This window comes from Centrocercus urophasianus, unplaced genomic scaffold (genome assembly GCF_019232065.1).
Source record: "Centrocercus urophasianus isolate 14NV4802_14NV808 unplaced genomic scaffold, USGS_Curo_1.0 seq_29, whole genome shotgun sequence".
NCBI classification, from domain to species: domain Eukaryota; kingdom Metazoa; phylum Chordata; class Aves; order Galliformes; family Phasianidae; genus Centrocercus; species Centrocercus urophasianus.
The window spans coordinates 4,821,082-4,836,329 of NW_024884855.1; the positions used below are offsets into that span (position 1 = coordinate 4,821,082).

The 15,248-nt window shown below is 44.2% G+C and overlaps 1 protein-coding gene across 3 annotated transcripts in view; it reads right to left on the reverse strand.

The window, feature by feature from the left end:
- Positions 1 to 1,335: 1,335 nt before the first annotated feature.
- Positions 1,336 to 15,248, reverse strand: part of POLR3E (RNA polymerase III subunit E) — a 27,002-nt gene continuing 13,089 nt past the window's right edge. For 2 of the 3 annotated variants that reach the window (XM_042827721.1, XM_042827723.1), the window contains 8 exons: positions 14,124 to 14,205; positions 11,910 to 11,969; positions 10,800 to 10,957; positions 10,437 to 10,501; positions 8,641 to 9,137; positions 5,273 to 5,350; positions 4,242 to 4,355; positions 1,336 to 2,192 (listed from right to left, as the gene is read on the reverse strand). In XM_042827721.1, coding sequence (XP_042683655.1) covers positions 2,136 to 2,192; positions 4,242 to 4,355; positions 5,273 to 5,350; positions 8,641 to 9,137; positions 10,437 to 10,501; positions 10,800 to 10,957; positions 11,910 to 11,969; positions 14,124 to 14,205 — 1,111 coding nt within the window. In that variant the 3' untranslated portion in view covers positions 1,336 to 2,135. Of the gene's footprint in view, positions 2,193 to 4,241; positions 4,356 to 5,272; positions 5,365 to 8,640; positions 9,138 to 10,436; positions 10,502 to 10,799; positions 10,958 to 11,909; positions 11,970 to 14,123; positions 14,206 to 15,248 lie in introns of those variants that run through there. The other variant, XM_042827722.1, reaches the window with a different exon arrangement.

The window sequence follows — 15,248 nt, forward strand, 5'->3', positions numbered from 1 at the left end:
AGATGGCAGCTGCATTATCTGGTCTATCCTACACAGCTCAGATGGAGTTCCCATTAAATTTTTATTCTAAAAAAGGTGCAGTAGGTAGAAAAGGATACGCCTGTCTGTGCTATAAGGCCAGAGGCAATGAAGTAGTTTCTCGTTTCTCTCGTGTTTGTCGGTGTTGTTCCAAAAAGGGTGTTGGAGGGGTGGGAGGCAGGAGAGCTGCTGTTCTGCCACCAGGTTAGCTCTGATGTCACTGCTTCCCTGGCTTTGTCATTATCTAAGGGCTTTCTACTGCAAAGCAGTAACTTTGGATATGTGTTCTGGCTGTCACAAGCACTCTTTTACTAATGCTATTCACTTTGGGGAGTGGGGGATCCACACCCATGGGACCAGAAGTTGTGTAGAAACAACTTTAGAATTTCTTGTTAAATATGTGATCTTCAGTGGTTTAATACTGTTGGTTAGCAGGGCACTTTCTATCTATTTTTTACCCTTTAAAATATCCAGAATGTTCTCAGATTTCCACAGAAGTCTTCTGTAGCATAACCTGCCTTTGACTACCTGTGCCATTGTTGAGCTCTGGCTGTACTGCAGTGTACTTTAACACTTAACTGTACATACCCTGTAATAAAAACCTCCAAGGCTCTGCTGTTCTATAACCTCTCTCAGACTGGCTTTCTCAGGGATAAGCTTTATGGGCGCAGCTGTAGGCAATGCTACAGCAACAGGGTCATGCTAGGTAAGCGACAGTGATGGGGACACCCAGCACAAAGGCTGCAAAAGCTGCCTGAACTTGAACACTGCCTGATTACAGTAGTGAATAAACTTAGTGTGTGAGTTAAGGTAGAGTTTTAGCAGTTTAGAAATAAGTACTTTCCACAGAAGTTCAAAATGCTCTAAGTATGGCACACTGCTCTTAGGCCAATCTTAATCTGCTTATTTTAGTTAAAAAAAACAGCCCTTAAGCATAAGTAGATGAAATTAATAGTATCTACTTGAGCTTCTCATATGATGGAAATTACAGAAAACAAAACCCATGAACAGTAACTGCTCTAAAGCCACCAGTGGGGTGTTCCTTACCTCACTGCTGTGAAGCTTAAGTGACAAACGTAGAACAGAAGCAACTCAGTTATCATTTCTTGAGCAACAGGCTGCATCTTGACAACCATCCTAAAAAATGTGATGCACGTAGAAAAGTACAGCAAGAGGCAGTTTGCCATCTACCTCAAACATCTGCAAATATTCTTTACCTTTCCTTCCTCTGTAAGCCTTTGGGCTCTAAAAGGAGCAAAGATCATTTCCATTTCTTCCTGGGCAAATACAAGGCAGAGTACAGCAGGATGCCACAGCTGACCTTCAAGATAAAATTTTATTTTTAAAAAAGTTACACAAAATAGAGGTTTTACATTGTTGCCAAGTGTGATAACTGCAGCTGGATGCCTTGCACATGGTGCACTTACCTTTGCACACAGTAAGGCAAAACTCCATCAACCAAAACCCACATCAATAAGACATCCAGTAGTTGTTTCACATCTATTTCAAGTGTAAGTACTTTTTCAGACAGTTCATTTTACAGACACCAGGTGAGAACAGTTGCTATGTCATACAATGTTTAAAGACAATGATTTTGTATCCCCCCCTCCCTGCCCTGATGTGCCCATGAACATCACTACCCTTGTTGTAAAGGAAGGCGGCAAGGGCTGTTGTAATGCTCAGACTAATGCCTGAGCATCTAGGTATTTAACAGAACCTGGGATGTTTGTAAACAAATTTAATTTATTGGCATCACTTACTTACAAAATAAAATATTAGACCATGATTTTCCATCATGTCTGTGTCAGTATATGGTTTTATTTTATTATAAGGAAAGAGAAGGAGAAGCAAAATACATTAGAAATCCCAGATTAATCAAACTGCAGACAGGGTCCCGTGTTGTCTTCCCAGTTGCTCGCTGCACCCAGGCGGCCATGCAAACATATGTGTGAGTGTGCTGTGATGTCAGTGACTGTCTGCAATGCCACATGCCCCAAAGTAGGTCAGCTCCTGCCCCGCACTCCTGAGGCCACAGCATTACTGTCTGTGCCGCCCACCGCAGGTTTCCTCTTTCATCCAGGAGAGCATCTGAAGCACAGAAACCGCCACAGCTGCCGTCAAGACTGCACAGTCCCTTTAAGATACCACATTCCACCATAGCTCACACAGCAGTCCTGGGGAGAAAGGGAGAGCCCATCAGTGCCTGCAGCACCGCCCCCATTTCCAAACCGCAGGGATTACACACTATGAGGTGAGCCCCACTGGAACCATGATTTGGCTTTGCAACCTTAAATGCGATCGGAACGTCCCTCCTGTGTGCCAACGAGAGCCAGAGCAGCAGGTTATCTCTGCCCTGACGCTTAACACAGCAGACAAAGAGGAAAGGCTGAGAGCACAGGGAGGATACACAAAGGGAAGGTTTCTGGGAGGAGGAGATGGGAAGAATGGTGAAGCAGGTTAGAACAGGAAAAGAGGTGAGAACCAAAGGAACTACGGGGTAACTGCAGCCCGAAGACGTGAACAGACAAAAGGGAGCAGAGGAAGCATGCAGGCAGCCCCAAGCTGGAGCTATTCAGCAACGTTCTGTGGCAAGGAAGGGTCAAACCTCAGAACTGTACTCAGGTATTCTGACCGTGTCTGCTACACTCACAGCTGCAAGCTTCACAGCAAAGGAGTTCAGTTTGTGGTTCCTTGTTTCTATTCAGTGAACACCAAGCCTCATGAATTCTAAGCCTAACAACTCCTTTTGCTGCAACCTTCCCACTTACGTAATTCAACAGGAGCTTAAGCATTGCTACAGAACTGATGCTGTGGAACTAAAAAGAAAAAAAAAGTACCAATAACTGTAACTTCTTCTTAATTCTTGGGACTTACTGCCCTACAAAGAAATTAAGTGCAGAGGCTCAAAAGAGAGTTTTCATTCTGGATCTGCAGATGCAAAAATATATTCCCTGTCAGTCTGCTCTTTTCTGTACAGGACAGGAACACATGCAGATGGGGAAATAAGAGTCAATAAATGCTATTTCGTTCAAAGTGGAATCAAATCTCTTACGATTTAAAGAAACCAGTTAATCCTCCTACTTCATTAAATCATACTTTCAACATTTACTTCAGAAACATGCTTCTGCGTTTCACGTGCTTCTGTGACAAATACATTCAAGACAAAGTCTGACACAACACAAGGCTGACTGTGCAGTGACTTAGATTTTACAAAAGCAGGACCTGGTTTGCCAGGAACAACGATTCTTTGCTCCCCAGAAATAATTCATTTATTAAACATCAACAACAATGTGCAAATGAATGCCAGTACATTATCTAGACATCCCCAGAGAGCTGCGATTTGAGCCTGACAAACCTCCCAGCTCAGGCAAGACAAACCAAACGCTGCATAGCAGGCAGAAACGTCTCAGCTTATTTTAATACTAAGCCCAGGTTCATTCAAGCAAGACCAGTTTGCTTACTGTCACTGCAACAGATGTGTAATTTTTCAAGTAGGTTATTACTCTGCTTACAGATCCCAGAGTAATAAAGTACTTAAGCACTTGTCTCATTGAAGTGGGTGATGGTGAGCAAAGGCCCAGCAACAGTGACTGCAGTGCTACATGAGCTGGCAGCTTTCTCCTCTGTCAATCACAACCTGCATGGTTGCTACTTCATACCTTAAACTTGCTTAGAAAGTAAATGGTTCATGTTCAAAGACAGAGATGAAAGGATTCAAAAATTCACTATGGGATGTGCTAAATAAGACTCTATGCTTGTTTTAGTTGCGGTTTTGCTCACTACACTGCTTTAAGTTCTACTATAGAATATAATGCATTTCCTTCTGAACACGTGGCACCTGTTCTTCAGCACAAAACAGCAGGCAGCTCAGCAAACTCAGAACGCTCCCACTGCCTTAATAAACTCCATATTATTTAAAAATAACTCTGAAGTGTGACATTTACTGTGCTCTACTCCCTTCTGATCCAAGATGAAGAACAAAGATTTGCTGCAATAACACCAAATAACAGGGGAGTCAAAATCACTGCTTTTTGGAGAGAAACAAGGTAGAATGAGACGAGGATTACTTTAAAGAAAACAGGCTGAAAAACAAGCCGTGCCTGTTTTCCCACAGCAACTGTTCTATGATCACGATCACTTGTCAACTCAAGGCAATAAATGGTCCTTCAGTTAAACCAGAATGTTAAAAATTGAACCAAAACCCCAACTGAGCAGAAACTTACCTTTAGCACTCTATCCACCTCCTGCTTGTTGAGGTCTTGACTCAGCTGATTCTGAATGACATTTCTGCGCACTCGATAATTTTTCGAAAAAATTTCAAGCAAAACTTGGCGATGCTTTAGAATAAAATCATTAATACAAAAACAATTACTTTTAGCTTGCTATAAAAAAATCTATACGTGCATTAGTCTGTTCAAAACATTCACTGAGCTGCATTAGAGTATTCTTGCTTCATAACTCTGAAACTGTCCCCTTTCAACCTGCTCTCATGAGGTGTCCTCCCATTATCTTGCAGCTTGCAGGGATCTCTCCACACCTCATGAGCACATCTGCCCCATCCTGTGACCCCAGGCACCTCCACAGGGACAAACCATACTAAAGAAGGGGCAGTGACATATTTCTCTCACATTTCCCAGGCAGCTCAGGTGGTCTGCTTCAGCCAGGAGCTCGGATGCTGCTTATTCTCTAGAACAATGCTCGAGACTTTCCTATAAACATTTATTTAGGTCACGGACAGAGCACTTACATTGCCCATCTACATTCTCTAGGCTGCCTTTCCTTCCACTTCACTTACAGTGATACAAATAAAACTCAAGAGATGTTCACATATGCTGTAATCATTTCCTGTGCTAAATATAAACAGACACACCAGGTCCCATCATCATATAACCACTGGTTAACACTGCACTACCACTGCATTACCATTAGCAAAAAAAGAAGAATGATTTGACTGGATCGCACCCTAAGACCTGCACGGCAGAATCTTTTCTCTTCATACAATTGATAGCATTTACACCCCACTGAGTTAGTTACCAATGTCTCACTTTCTGTTCACACCACCTAGTCCTGATGTGGTGACAGCCATCCTACGGTCTGAGAGCTTTCTCTCAGCCTGAAGCTGGCTGGTGCTGAAACCTGGAATCTTCCTTAGGGAACAGTGAAAAATGGCTGTACTGCTTCCAGAAACAAAGTGAAGCAAGGCCAAATCCTCACTAACAATGTATTTGGGACTGTCACTTATTTTTGTCTTTACCTGATCATAAATGTCACCGGCTTCCCAAAGTGCATAAACCTTTAGCTCATCTGGTGAAGCAGCAGTCTGTGGAGGAAACTGAGAACAAGAGCCTGTTAAAAATAACTATCTATTTAATGAGTTCTACTTAATGACTCTATGATATGGTATCCCCTGACACCTATTATTGAATCAAAATGTTGTGGCCACTTAATGAGAAGTGCTTCTCTCCCACCCCACGCTCAGGGCTATGGAACAGGACTATGCAACAGCCCCTGTGCAGGCAGAGAAACACAAACCCCACCAAACGTGCTCTTCTGGGTGATGCTACAGCACTCAGACCCTGAGTGAGGGGTAAATACTGCCTGGGGAATAGGACCAGTTCTCTGGCAGCCTGATGCACACATGGCATGTCCAACAGCATTTAGTGATGCTTCTGGTCACACTGGAGTGATGGCAAGCAGCGCCATGGGCACAGCACCAACCACGTCAGAGCTGTACGAGGGGATCCTGTGACACTCTATGGGGACTTGGAGGAAGGGAGGACAACCACCAAGTGCCACGATAATCTCAGGGTGTGGACTGTGGACAGTATCTCACGACACGATGTATGGATTGTTCCTGCCAGCAGCTTGTGTCTCCAGACTTCCCAAAGCAGAATTCAATTAAGCATGAAGATGACTGCAGGCTTTTCTGGAGATTTTGAAGTCTCCACTGGCAAGTTTTAGATATTTGGATTCTAACCGAATTTGTTCTGCTAAATCCAAGGCAGCATGACTGACCAGCACTGTGCTGCTGCTGTGCGTGTGATCCCTGGAGCAGCCCACGGGACTCCTGGAGAATGAACACTGATGGAGAGCAAACCAAACACCAGCACATTTCAGGCTCCCAAACTGAAGTGGTTTTTGCTCCTACCAAGATCCATGCTAGAGGAACACCATTTGTATTTTCTGAGACAGAGACCTTGTGCCTCTGCGAGCTGGAAGGAATGTAACTGTTCCAAACTCCTACAAAAATAAAATGATGTCCATTTGCCTTAATGCTTTCCCCTGGAGCAATGACTAGCAAGTAATGCTGGATACTTCCCGCTCCTGATGTGTGCCTTCCTGTCAGTCACCAACCATTCATTCCTTGCTAACCACTGACCTGCCAACCTCAATCAATCCCCACACAAAGCCAACAGGCCTGTCTGATTGCTGCAGTTCCTCACTGCAGTACACCCCCCCACCTTTTTTCCCAGCCTTCTGCACTACACAGAAGGACTGCACTGCAAAGGGAGAGCTCAGCCCTTTCTTTCAGGGGCTGCCTCTGATCTTGTGGCAAAGGGAAGCGCTGTGTCGAGCAGGAGCTGCCTGCTGGAATCAGCAGCTCCAGTTCCACCTTGGTACAAACTCCTGATATATATCAGGGCTGTGCACCTGCTTTAGAGCCAGGATTCAGATTTGTTGGGCTAGCGACACCCAATATGCTCCTCTTCTCGTGAGGACATGCTACACACAGGAACACTTTCCTGTGCTTTCATTCAGCACAGATAACACCATAGCATCAGCCTCCCTCCTGACAAGTTGCAGCAGGACAGGCAACAGAGGGCTGCAGGAGCAGAGCTCCGGTTTGCGTGGGGCAGACCTGAGCACTTGCTGCTGCCTCGGCCACATGCTGAGCACAGCTGCACTGCTGGCTTTCAGAGAAGGAACTGCTTCCGAACCAACACAGTGTTATTTGGGAGAGCACAGAGAGCCTCCCTGCATTCGCATCACCCTGCAAACTGCCAGGCACCCTGCTCACTGCTGTCACTGCTACAAAGCACAAGCAAAGCACAGCACCCTGCAGGCAGCCCCTGTTCACAGCTGAAGCACCTTCTGAGGCCCCATGAGCACCATTTATCTGCTACCCCAGATGCAGCTGTTCGGCTTTATAAATCCTACATTCCACCAGTACGGTTTCCACTGCTGTTTTCAGCAACACATTTTCTGTAACAGGGCAACGTGAAAGCCAAGAGTGTCTTCACCCCCCATAGAACATCACTTTAATTACCTCAGATCATTGATTTTTATCACCAAAGCAGTTTCAATTACAGAAAACTAATGAGTAACTACGAAATCTCAGGCAAAACATCCCTCCAGGCTTCCAAGGAGCTCAGGCAGCCTCACCGGGTTCAAATAAAATTGTCCAGGAAAACAATGAGAGAAAGCGAAGTATATGAGCTCACAAAAAAGGCACAGCTGGCCCACAGCATGATGCAGAGGCCTGGGAGCTGACTTACATTTCTGACAGGCTTATGCAGGCTGTTGCAGAAGATATCAAATTCTGCAAGAAGTTCTAGATCAGCAGAACTCAAACATACAGCAGACTCCAGCAAACAAGTCCCAGACTCAGTTAATACAACAGCAGTGACTTCAGCTGTTTACCACCAGCATGGCAAGTGCATATCCTATACCACATACAATGAGAGTCTTTCCAGCACTAAGCAGCAGCTCCAGGTAAGCATTGCCCAGGCAGCTGGAAGCTGTCAGGAAAGAAAGCAAAAAGCACAAAAAGCAATGGCCTCCTGTGTGGCATCTCACATCTGTCACTCAGCACCAGGTGCCACAGGAAGTACTTTGCACACCACTGAACATGTTACTTATGCCTCCCTGAAGCCCAGCTAAGGCGTGAGGGCTGCTGTACCTCCTGTGCTCCAGGCTCTCCCCAGCCTGCCTGCTCTCTTCTCTCCCAAGCAGCTCATATGTTTCTTTGCCTCTCTCTCTAACAACACCTGACTCCCAAACTCCTGCTGGTTGCAAACCAATCAGCACTACCAGATGTCTTGTGAAATTATTTTCCTTTCAGGCTACTTTCCATGACGTCAAAATCCCTTTTCTTTCCTAAGCAATCTGCTGGCTCTGACTCACACATTCACACATACAATTTCTATAAAGACAAGTGAAGACACCTGTGATCAGCCCAGCAGGAGTGACCCACAGAACTCTGCAGATATGGTTTGCTGCTTCCCAGAGAGCTCTGCTGGGTGTGCCCCACCAGTTCCAGGCAGCAGCCATCATCTTTATCCCAGCAGCATTCCTGCAAAAAGCTGTACACTGCAAAGCAAGCTGATGGGACTCCCCCAGGGTAAGTCACTGAAACAGGAGCGAGCAGACACAATGAGTCCCTGCAGCCCAACAGCCCAGAGGTGGAAAAGGAGCCCCAAGGACAACTATGAGCACACCGTAAGGGCAGAAAGCAGAGCACAGGGCCAGCCAGAAGCAGGAAGGCAGACAAGCCTTCAGCAGCTTCAACAGAACACAAGTGTTCCTCCAGTCCAGCCCAAGGTGCAAACATTTCGCAGCTCTGATATTTAACTGCCCCCCTACCTCCCACCCAGACTGTGGCAAAAGGAAAAAAATACTTACAGGCACCAAAATCTGTTTGCAGCCAATGTCTAACACCATGTCCTGTAACATTTTGTCTGAAATGCCACTGAACAATATGTGTCCTGGAGGCAGACTGGCTAAATGAAGGTTAAACAACCGTTTAAGCTCACTCAAGGTGAGCACAAATTGTTTCCTAAACGTTGAGGACACAAATGCCTTCAGTTCTTGGGCTACCCGATCGCTGCAGCCTCCAGGCAAGTGGCCATTTAAGGAGTCTGTGGAGTCCTCCTCCATGTGGAGGCCGTTGACAATGCCGTTGTTCAGGCCTTCGTACACTGAGGTGTCCATGGGCTCCTCGTCACTCACAGGCTCCTCTTTAATGTGGATATTAGAAACATCTATCTTGGATGAAGTGTCACTTGATTTCAGTTCTGCCTTTTGCTTCTGGAACTCCTTCTCTAGCTGCCCATAGTTCTGCTTGACTTTCGCTTTTGCCATGTTGACTCTTTGCTCCCCAGAAACCAGCAATGGATGGCCTGGTAAGAAATGAAACGTAGCATAAAATCCCACCATAAACAAGACTCAGTTTTGCAGAATGTTGCTTGAATTGCTCACAGTGAAATAAAGCCAGGAAACAACACTACTACTTAAGGAGTAAGCCTGGCTTACTGATTAGATTTTGCTTCTCTCCCCGCTACTATAACTTAAAAAAAAAATAAAAGAAAAGAAAAAAGGAATAAAACAATTAAGCATGTTGATAATTGTAAGCCAGACGGTCTTCCAGTCAAAGAGCCTGAAGCAAAGACAATGCATTTCTCCAACAGCTCGGGTTGTGCATGAGGTGCACAGTATGGAAATCTGGAACTCTTCTAAGTATTATTACTCAGTGCTGGGTAGAAAGGGGCAGAAGGGAATCCTTTCCCATGCAATCCTGCACCTCAACCCAAAGGCAAAAGGGGAGTGTGCGTTGGCAAAACAGAAATTCAGCCTCAATCCCGTAGGAAGGAAGGCTGCATTGAAGGCAAAAGCCCACACAGCACTCATGCTGTTACCTTCTTTATTATTAGGCCCACTAATTCTCTCTGAATAACCCAACACCTAATCCTTCCAAGCAGATCAAACACATGGTATTGAAATGGAATTATATGCACACTTGTCAGTTCTGCTCATTCTCCTTGCTGGCTCCAGAGTCTGGCAGTGAGCCAAATGCCTAGCTAAAGCTCTCTGGAATCTCAGGTTTTCACAACCTTTTAGATTACACAACAGCTACTTTAATATTCTTCCTGACATCTGTGGTGGAGAGGAATGGCAAAGAGACAACTTTACACCTCCCTGCAGCCCCCCAGCAAATACATTCCTCCTTAATTGTTTAGCTCTCAACCACACCACAGAGCCCCCCAGCAAATCAGAGGAAATAAAAAATCCAACCCTGTTTTATTTGGAACTGAAATGGGAATGACTCAACCACATGCATGTCAGCCTGAGAACCAAGAGGTAAGAATCATTCGTGCTCTGTCCTTGTCCTCAACTCAGCATCTGCTTACAGCACCATGCCTTAAAATGAGGAAGTTGTTAACATATCCAGATGATTTTACTCTATCAAATAGAGTCTCCAGTGCCAAGGAGTCCTTCCATGCTCTGCCACAGTAAGCTTGTGTCACCACTAACATCACTGATGTTAGTAAAGACCAAGTTATCTCAAATAATGCAGAAGAAATTACAAGACAGGGATAATATCAGACACAAGACACTCAGAAATAGAGAGAAACAACAAAATATCACCCAGAAATACAGAGATGCATGTGTTTCAAGGTAATCCACACAATTTCATTTACCTGATTGTGGCTCTTGCTTCTTTGGTGTCAAGTGTTCCTTTACAAGATTGTAGACTTTTTCTAATCTGAAATACAAAGGAAATCATACCAGTACTGTTTCTGCTGTTATGCTTGCCTGCAGCCACACCACCTTTAACTTTCAGCCAGAACATTTAATTTCCACAAAGCTGTCCTCAGGAAGCCAAAGAAAAGGAGTGACTTGAATGATGCATGAACACAATCCCCATACAACCACACCCCCTGAGAGGAGTAAACCTTACAGGCAATATGGATCAAATATAGATCTGTCAGTATTCACAGAAACTTCACACTAGATCATTCTCCACTTTTAGCTTATTCCCCAAAATAAAGCAAGTCATTTACTTGGCCTGAATGCCCATCCACAGCATACGTTGCCTCTGAACTATATCTGGATGCTTCTTAACAAAGTCTTCATCATAAGGGAGCATGAACTCCCAACCTTTGTTTATTCTTGCCACAGACATGTGCTCTAGGAAGTCTTTCACATCTTCAGGGCAAAGCTAAAAGAAAAAGGAAAAATGATATGGATGTCAATCCACACAGGGCATCTGCAGCCACGAAGCAGGGCACACTGTTCTCCGCGACAGGACGAGCAGGGCTGATTTGGTGTACATGAGGCACTCCCACAAACACACGCCTAAGCCAGTCAGAGATATTTATCCTTTGCAACACCAGTGCTTTCACACAATGTTAAAGGCAGAGCACTTCAGAGAGCAGTGATTAATCAGTTGAGAGTCAAATAGCTCATGACATGTTTTGTAAAGAAAAGGGAGTTTACTAACTGAGATGAAAAGACTATTGCGCAGAGAAGCATGTCCTACAACTTCCATCTTAGTTTAGAGCTCCAAGTCAGACATGCTGCACCTACAGGTGCACGGCTTTTAAACAGCACTGGATCTTAAATTCCAACAGTAGCCAGTCTGTACATCAACCCATTTGTGCTCTATCATTTTATTTTCTTTTAAACAAACATTTTTTTTCCTTCTGACAGAATATTCAGGTGCCCGAGTTGTTTTACAGCTTTCATTCAATACTGGCGGCTTTGCAATGCCATTAGAAGTGTTGTGCTTCTGTAACGCACTCTGCAAAAGCGGAGTATCAGTGTGGACTGCATGAGTTCTCATCTGCTTTGGTGCTTTGTAAGCCTGATTCAAAGGATGTTCAGCTTTCCACCAAAACAGAAGAGGGGACAAAGATGCATTCCAGTGGCTCAGCTGCAAGGACAGTCGTGTCCTGTGGAACTGTAACTGTGGGAGCTGCTCGAAATAATTCTGTAAAGAGTATCTATACCTGTTCCAAAGTGAAGATGTGCCTTGGTTAGCAACACTGCAAGTCAGCAGTAATGCAGACACTGTGAACCTGAAAGAAAAGGCTTGCAGCAGCACCTGTTACTGACCTGCAGACAATGCCCACAGTTAGCACCAACCTCTGTGTTAGGAAGAAGTCACTCACTTTTGTAACTGCCGCCACTTCCTTTCGTACAACCCAGCGGTCCTGTGTGAACTTCCACATCTAGGAAGGAAACAAAAGAGAAAACCTTGTTAACCATAGTTAGGAGCTGCCTTACCGAAGTCACAGAAATAACACTTCCCAATGATGTTACCAGAAAAATGGGAACTTGACTCCTTTCAAGGATGTGGAAACCGGAGATACTCACACAAACAGCAGGAAAGCACTTTCCGACCTATTCCTTGCTCAAAGGGCCATGTGCAGTATCAGAATCTTTGAGAGTTTATGGTCTCCCTTGGTGAACCTTTGACTACAAACGCTCTGAAGAATCTCTCAAACCTCATTTAGCTTCCAAAAAAGCCCTACTGTGGTGATGCTGGAACTGCAGGAGTCACACCTCATGCCCAGCTTTAGCACACTTGTTCACTAACCTGAAGAAACTCTTCTTCCAATTCTTTGGGTGCAGTGCCAGCAGAAGCTGCTGACTGCTGCATTTCTGCAGATCACAACCTCCTAGAAAGTATCTGCTGCCTTTTCCAATGCACATCACCACAGTCACTTACAGTCATGCAACGATGGCAATTCACTCATGTATTTGTCTCTCGTTAATGGAAAAGCCAGGTGCTCTGCTAAGCAGCTCCCAAGGCCTAGCACACTGCGAGGCAGCTGCTGAGAGCAGGATAATGGGCACATGAGCCTACTGTCTGACTATGACCTTTGATTTCTTCCCATCTCCATTTAAATTGATTACAATCTCCCTTACTATGTGTTTATTAATAGTGTTGCAAATAATTCAAAAATCTCATTACTGTCAATTTCCTCTTGTGCTTCAATACTTCCATACTTCCTTCTCTCTGACTCAGCTTCTTTCTTCCTACAGACTCAGAAAATCACTACACTTACAACACAAGGCATTTCTGTTTTGAAGGACAAGAAGCTGCTGCCTAAAGGAAACAGATCCGTCACCTCTACTTGCACACAACTCTGAGACAGCCATTTCTCATTAGGCACTTCATTCTAAACTAGAAACTGAAATTATTATGAAAAAATAGCAGCTTTGAGAAAAGGCAAGAATTACTTACCTCCTTCAAAGTACAGCATAGAACAATTGAACATTAAAGCCGCCACTGGTCTTTTACAGTATTTAAAATAAGAGTAAAATATCTTCCATTATTAAACACTTTATCTTTACATTTCAGTCGCTAAGCATAAGCACTTACTTGAGCAAGCATAATTATTTCTGGTCCCTAGAAGTTGACACATGACGTGTCACATAATCTGCTGGGTCCTAAAGCCTACTGTCACCGGGTCACATCTGATTGCAGAGCTCCGTATGGCAGTGTCTTGGGCAGACATCAAGACACAGTAACAAGTCAGCTTCAATCACCACCATTTTATCTTATGCTAGTGCTGCCACATCCGTAAGGTCTCTTGCACGGTATGCTCCTATTCAGCGCTACATCTCATGAACAGACTTTGCAAATAAGGGGAACTCTTAGGTCTAACTGGAAAACATGAAAGCAATGCACTCACTGATTTCTTTTCAATGGGGTGGAAGCCATAAACTGGGTATGAACTTAGGAAGCACTCAGGAACTTAATTCTTTCCGTGGTTAGCAAAAACAAACACGAAACAAAGTTGTTCCTCCCTTCTGTGGTTATGTGCTTGTTTATGAGACCTGTACTCATTACAACTTCCATACGCAGCTACCACTCACAGCAGGTGCTTAGGAACAAAGTCCTTTCACTGATTAGCAGCTCAGGGGAATAAAATCCTTTTTAAAGATCAGCAGTGCATGCTCCGGGAGCAGAAGGCTTAACCACACTGCCCTCCTGAGACCTTGCAGTCCTGAGCCCACGGAAACGTATCTGGAGAAACAAGCACTTCATTATCCAGTCCTGGCTTCGCTGCCAGCCCTGCACCATGCAGGTTATGTGATAGCAGCTCTACAAGTTCTATTACAAAGAGATGAATACCACCTACTGTTAATGACCAGCAATCTGAACTTACCAGACAGCCACAGTGTCAGTCCACACAAACACTCCCATGCCAGACTTTTAACACCACCACCAGGGTTACAGCGCAAATAATTTCTCTGGAGCAAACATCTTACTGCAGTAGTGGTGGATGTGAAACCAAGTCCAAACAAATGCCATGGCTCTCAGACAAGCTTCAACAATATTTTCCTTTAGAAACAACAAACTCTTTTGTACTTACAACAAAGTCTCTCCCTCTACAAAGCACTTCTGCAGGGACTCCACTATGTGGACTGGAAGTGTCTTTAGGGTAGAGCACATCGCTGTTAATTAAAAAGGAAGAAGGATTAGCTACTTGGTTCTCCAAAATACAGCATTGGTGAAAATTAACATAATAAACGTGCTCCCAGCTCTGCAGTTAATTTACACCTTTATCCAAAGCATCGCTTTCATTAAAGGAACTAATATTAATGTAATTACTCCACTTCAATTACATTAGTACAAGAAGTGCTTACACCAGCAAAGCCCAGCCTTGTGACTGGCAGATGTGTGCAACGCAGGTACACGCTCTGCTTTGTTCTTGCAAAGCCTTTCCTTCCTTGCATGAGTGTAAACAAGACAAACGTGATCCTAAGAAGTGCTGAGACTAACCTAAGCCTTGAAGGTAGCATTTAGCCAAAATGCTGATCTATAGGAATGAGTTTTCGGTGCGCTTTAATTCCTTCTCAGCAATCAAAGATTAAAGAGAACAATGCTATGAGCTTTCATGCTCAAACCAATCAGATCCAGGACTAACACCACCCTGGTGTCCCAGTCTGCTTGCAAGATCAACTAGATGACATTCATTTCTACAGACTCCAAAGCCTTGGGGCAACCCAGGCTAATAATCCTGATCTCCTCAGCCTCCTTACTTAAAGCTCTGATGTGTGCAGACACGGCTCTGTGCACAACTATCCCTAACAGGCTACATCTACAGATGCACACAGAGTCTTCAGACAAACAGCAAAGAAACACATACAACATAAAAACCCCCTGAGTGCTATAACACTTTTAATTTGCACCCAGCTGCCTTCTGGAATGACTGGAGGTATAGCAAGGACAGAAGCAGCTAACACAGCTAGCACAGGCCTGTATCACAACAGCTGAAGAATCCTGCTAACAGACAAGCTGGTAACTGGTGCCACACATCTTAGTGCAGAAAACTACTCCACACACTGTAATTCTTTGCATGCAATGCTCCACCCAGCTGAAAAAAAAAAAAAAAAAAAAAAAAAAAAAAAAATAGCTTTAAAAATTAACCCCACTAAAATCCCTTTTTATAAAAAAAAGGGAAAAAAAAAAACAACAAATAAAAGTGGTACAAGAA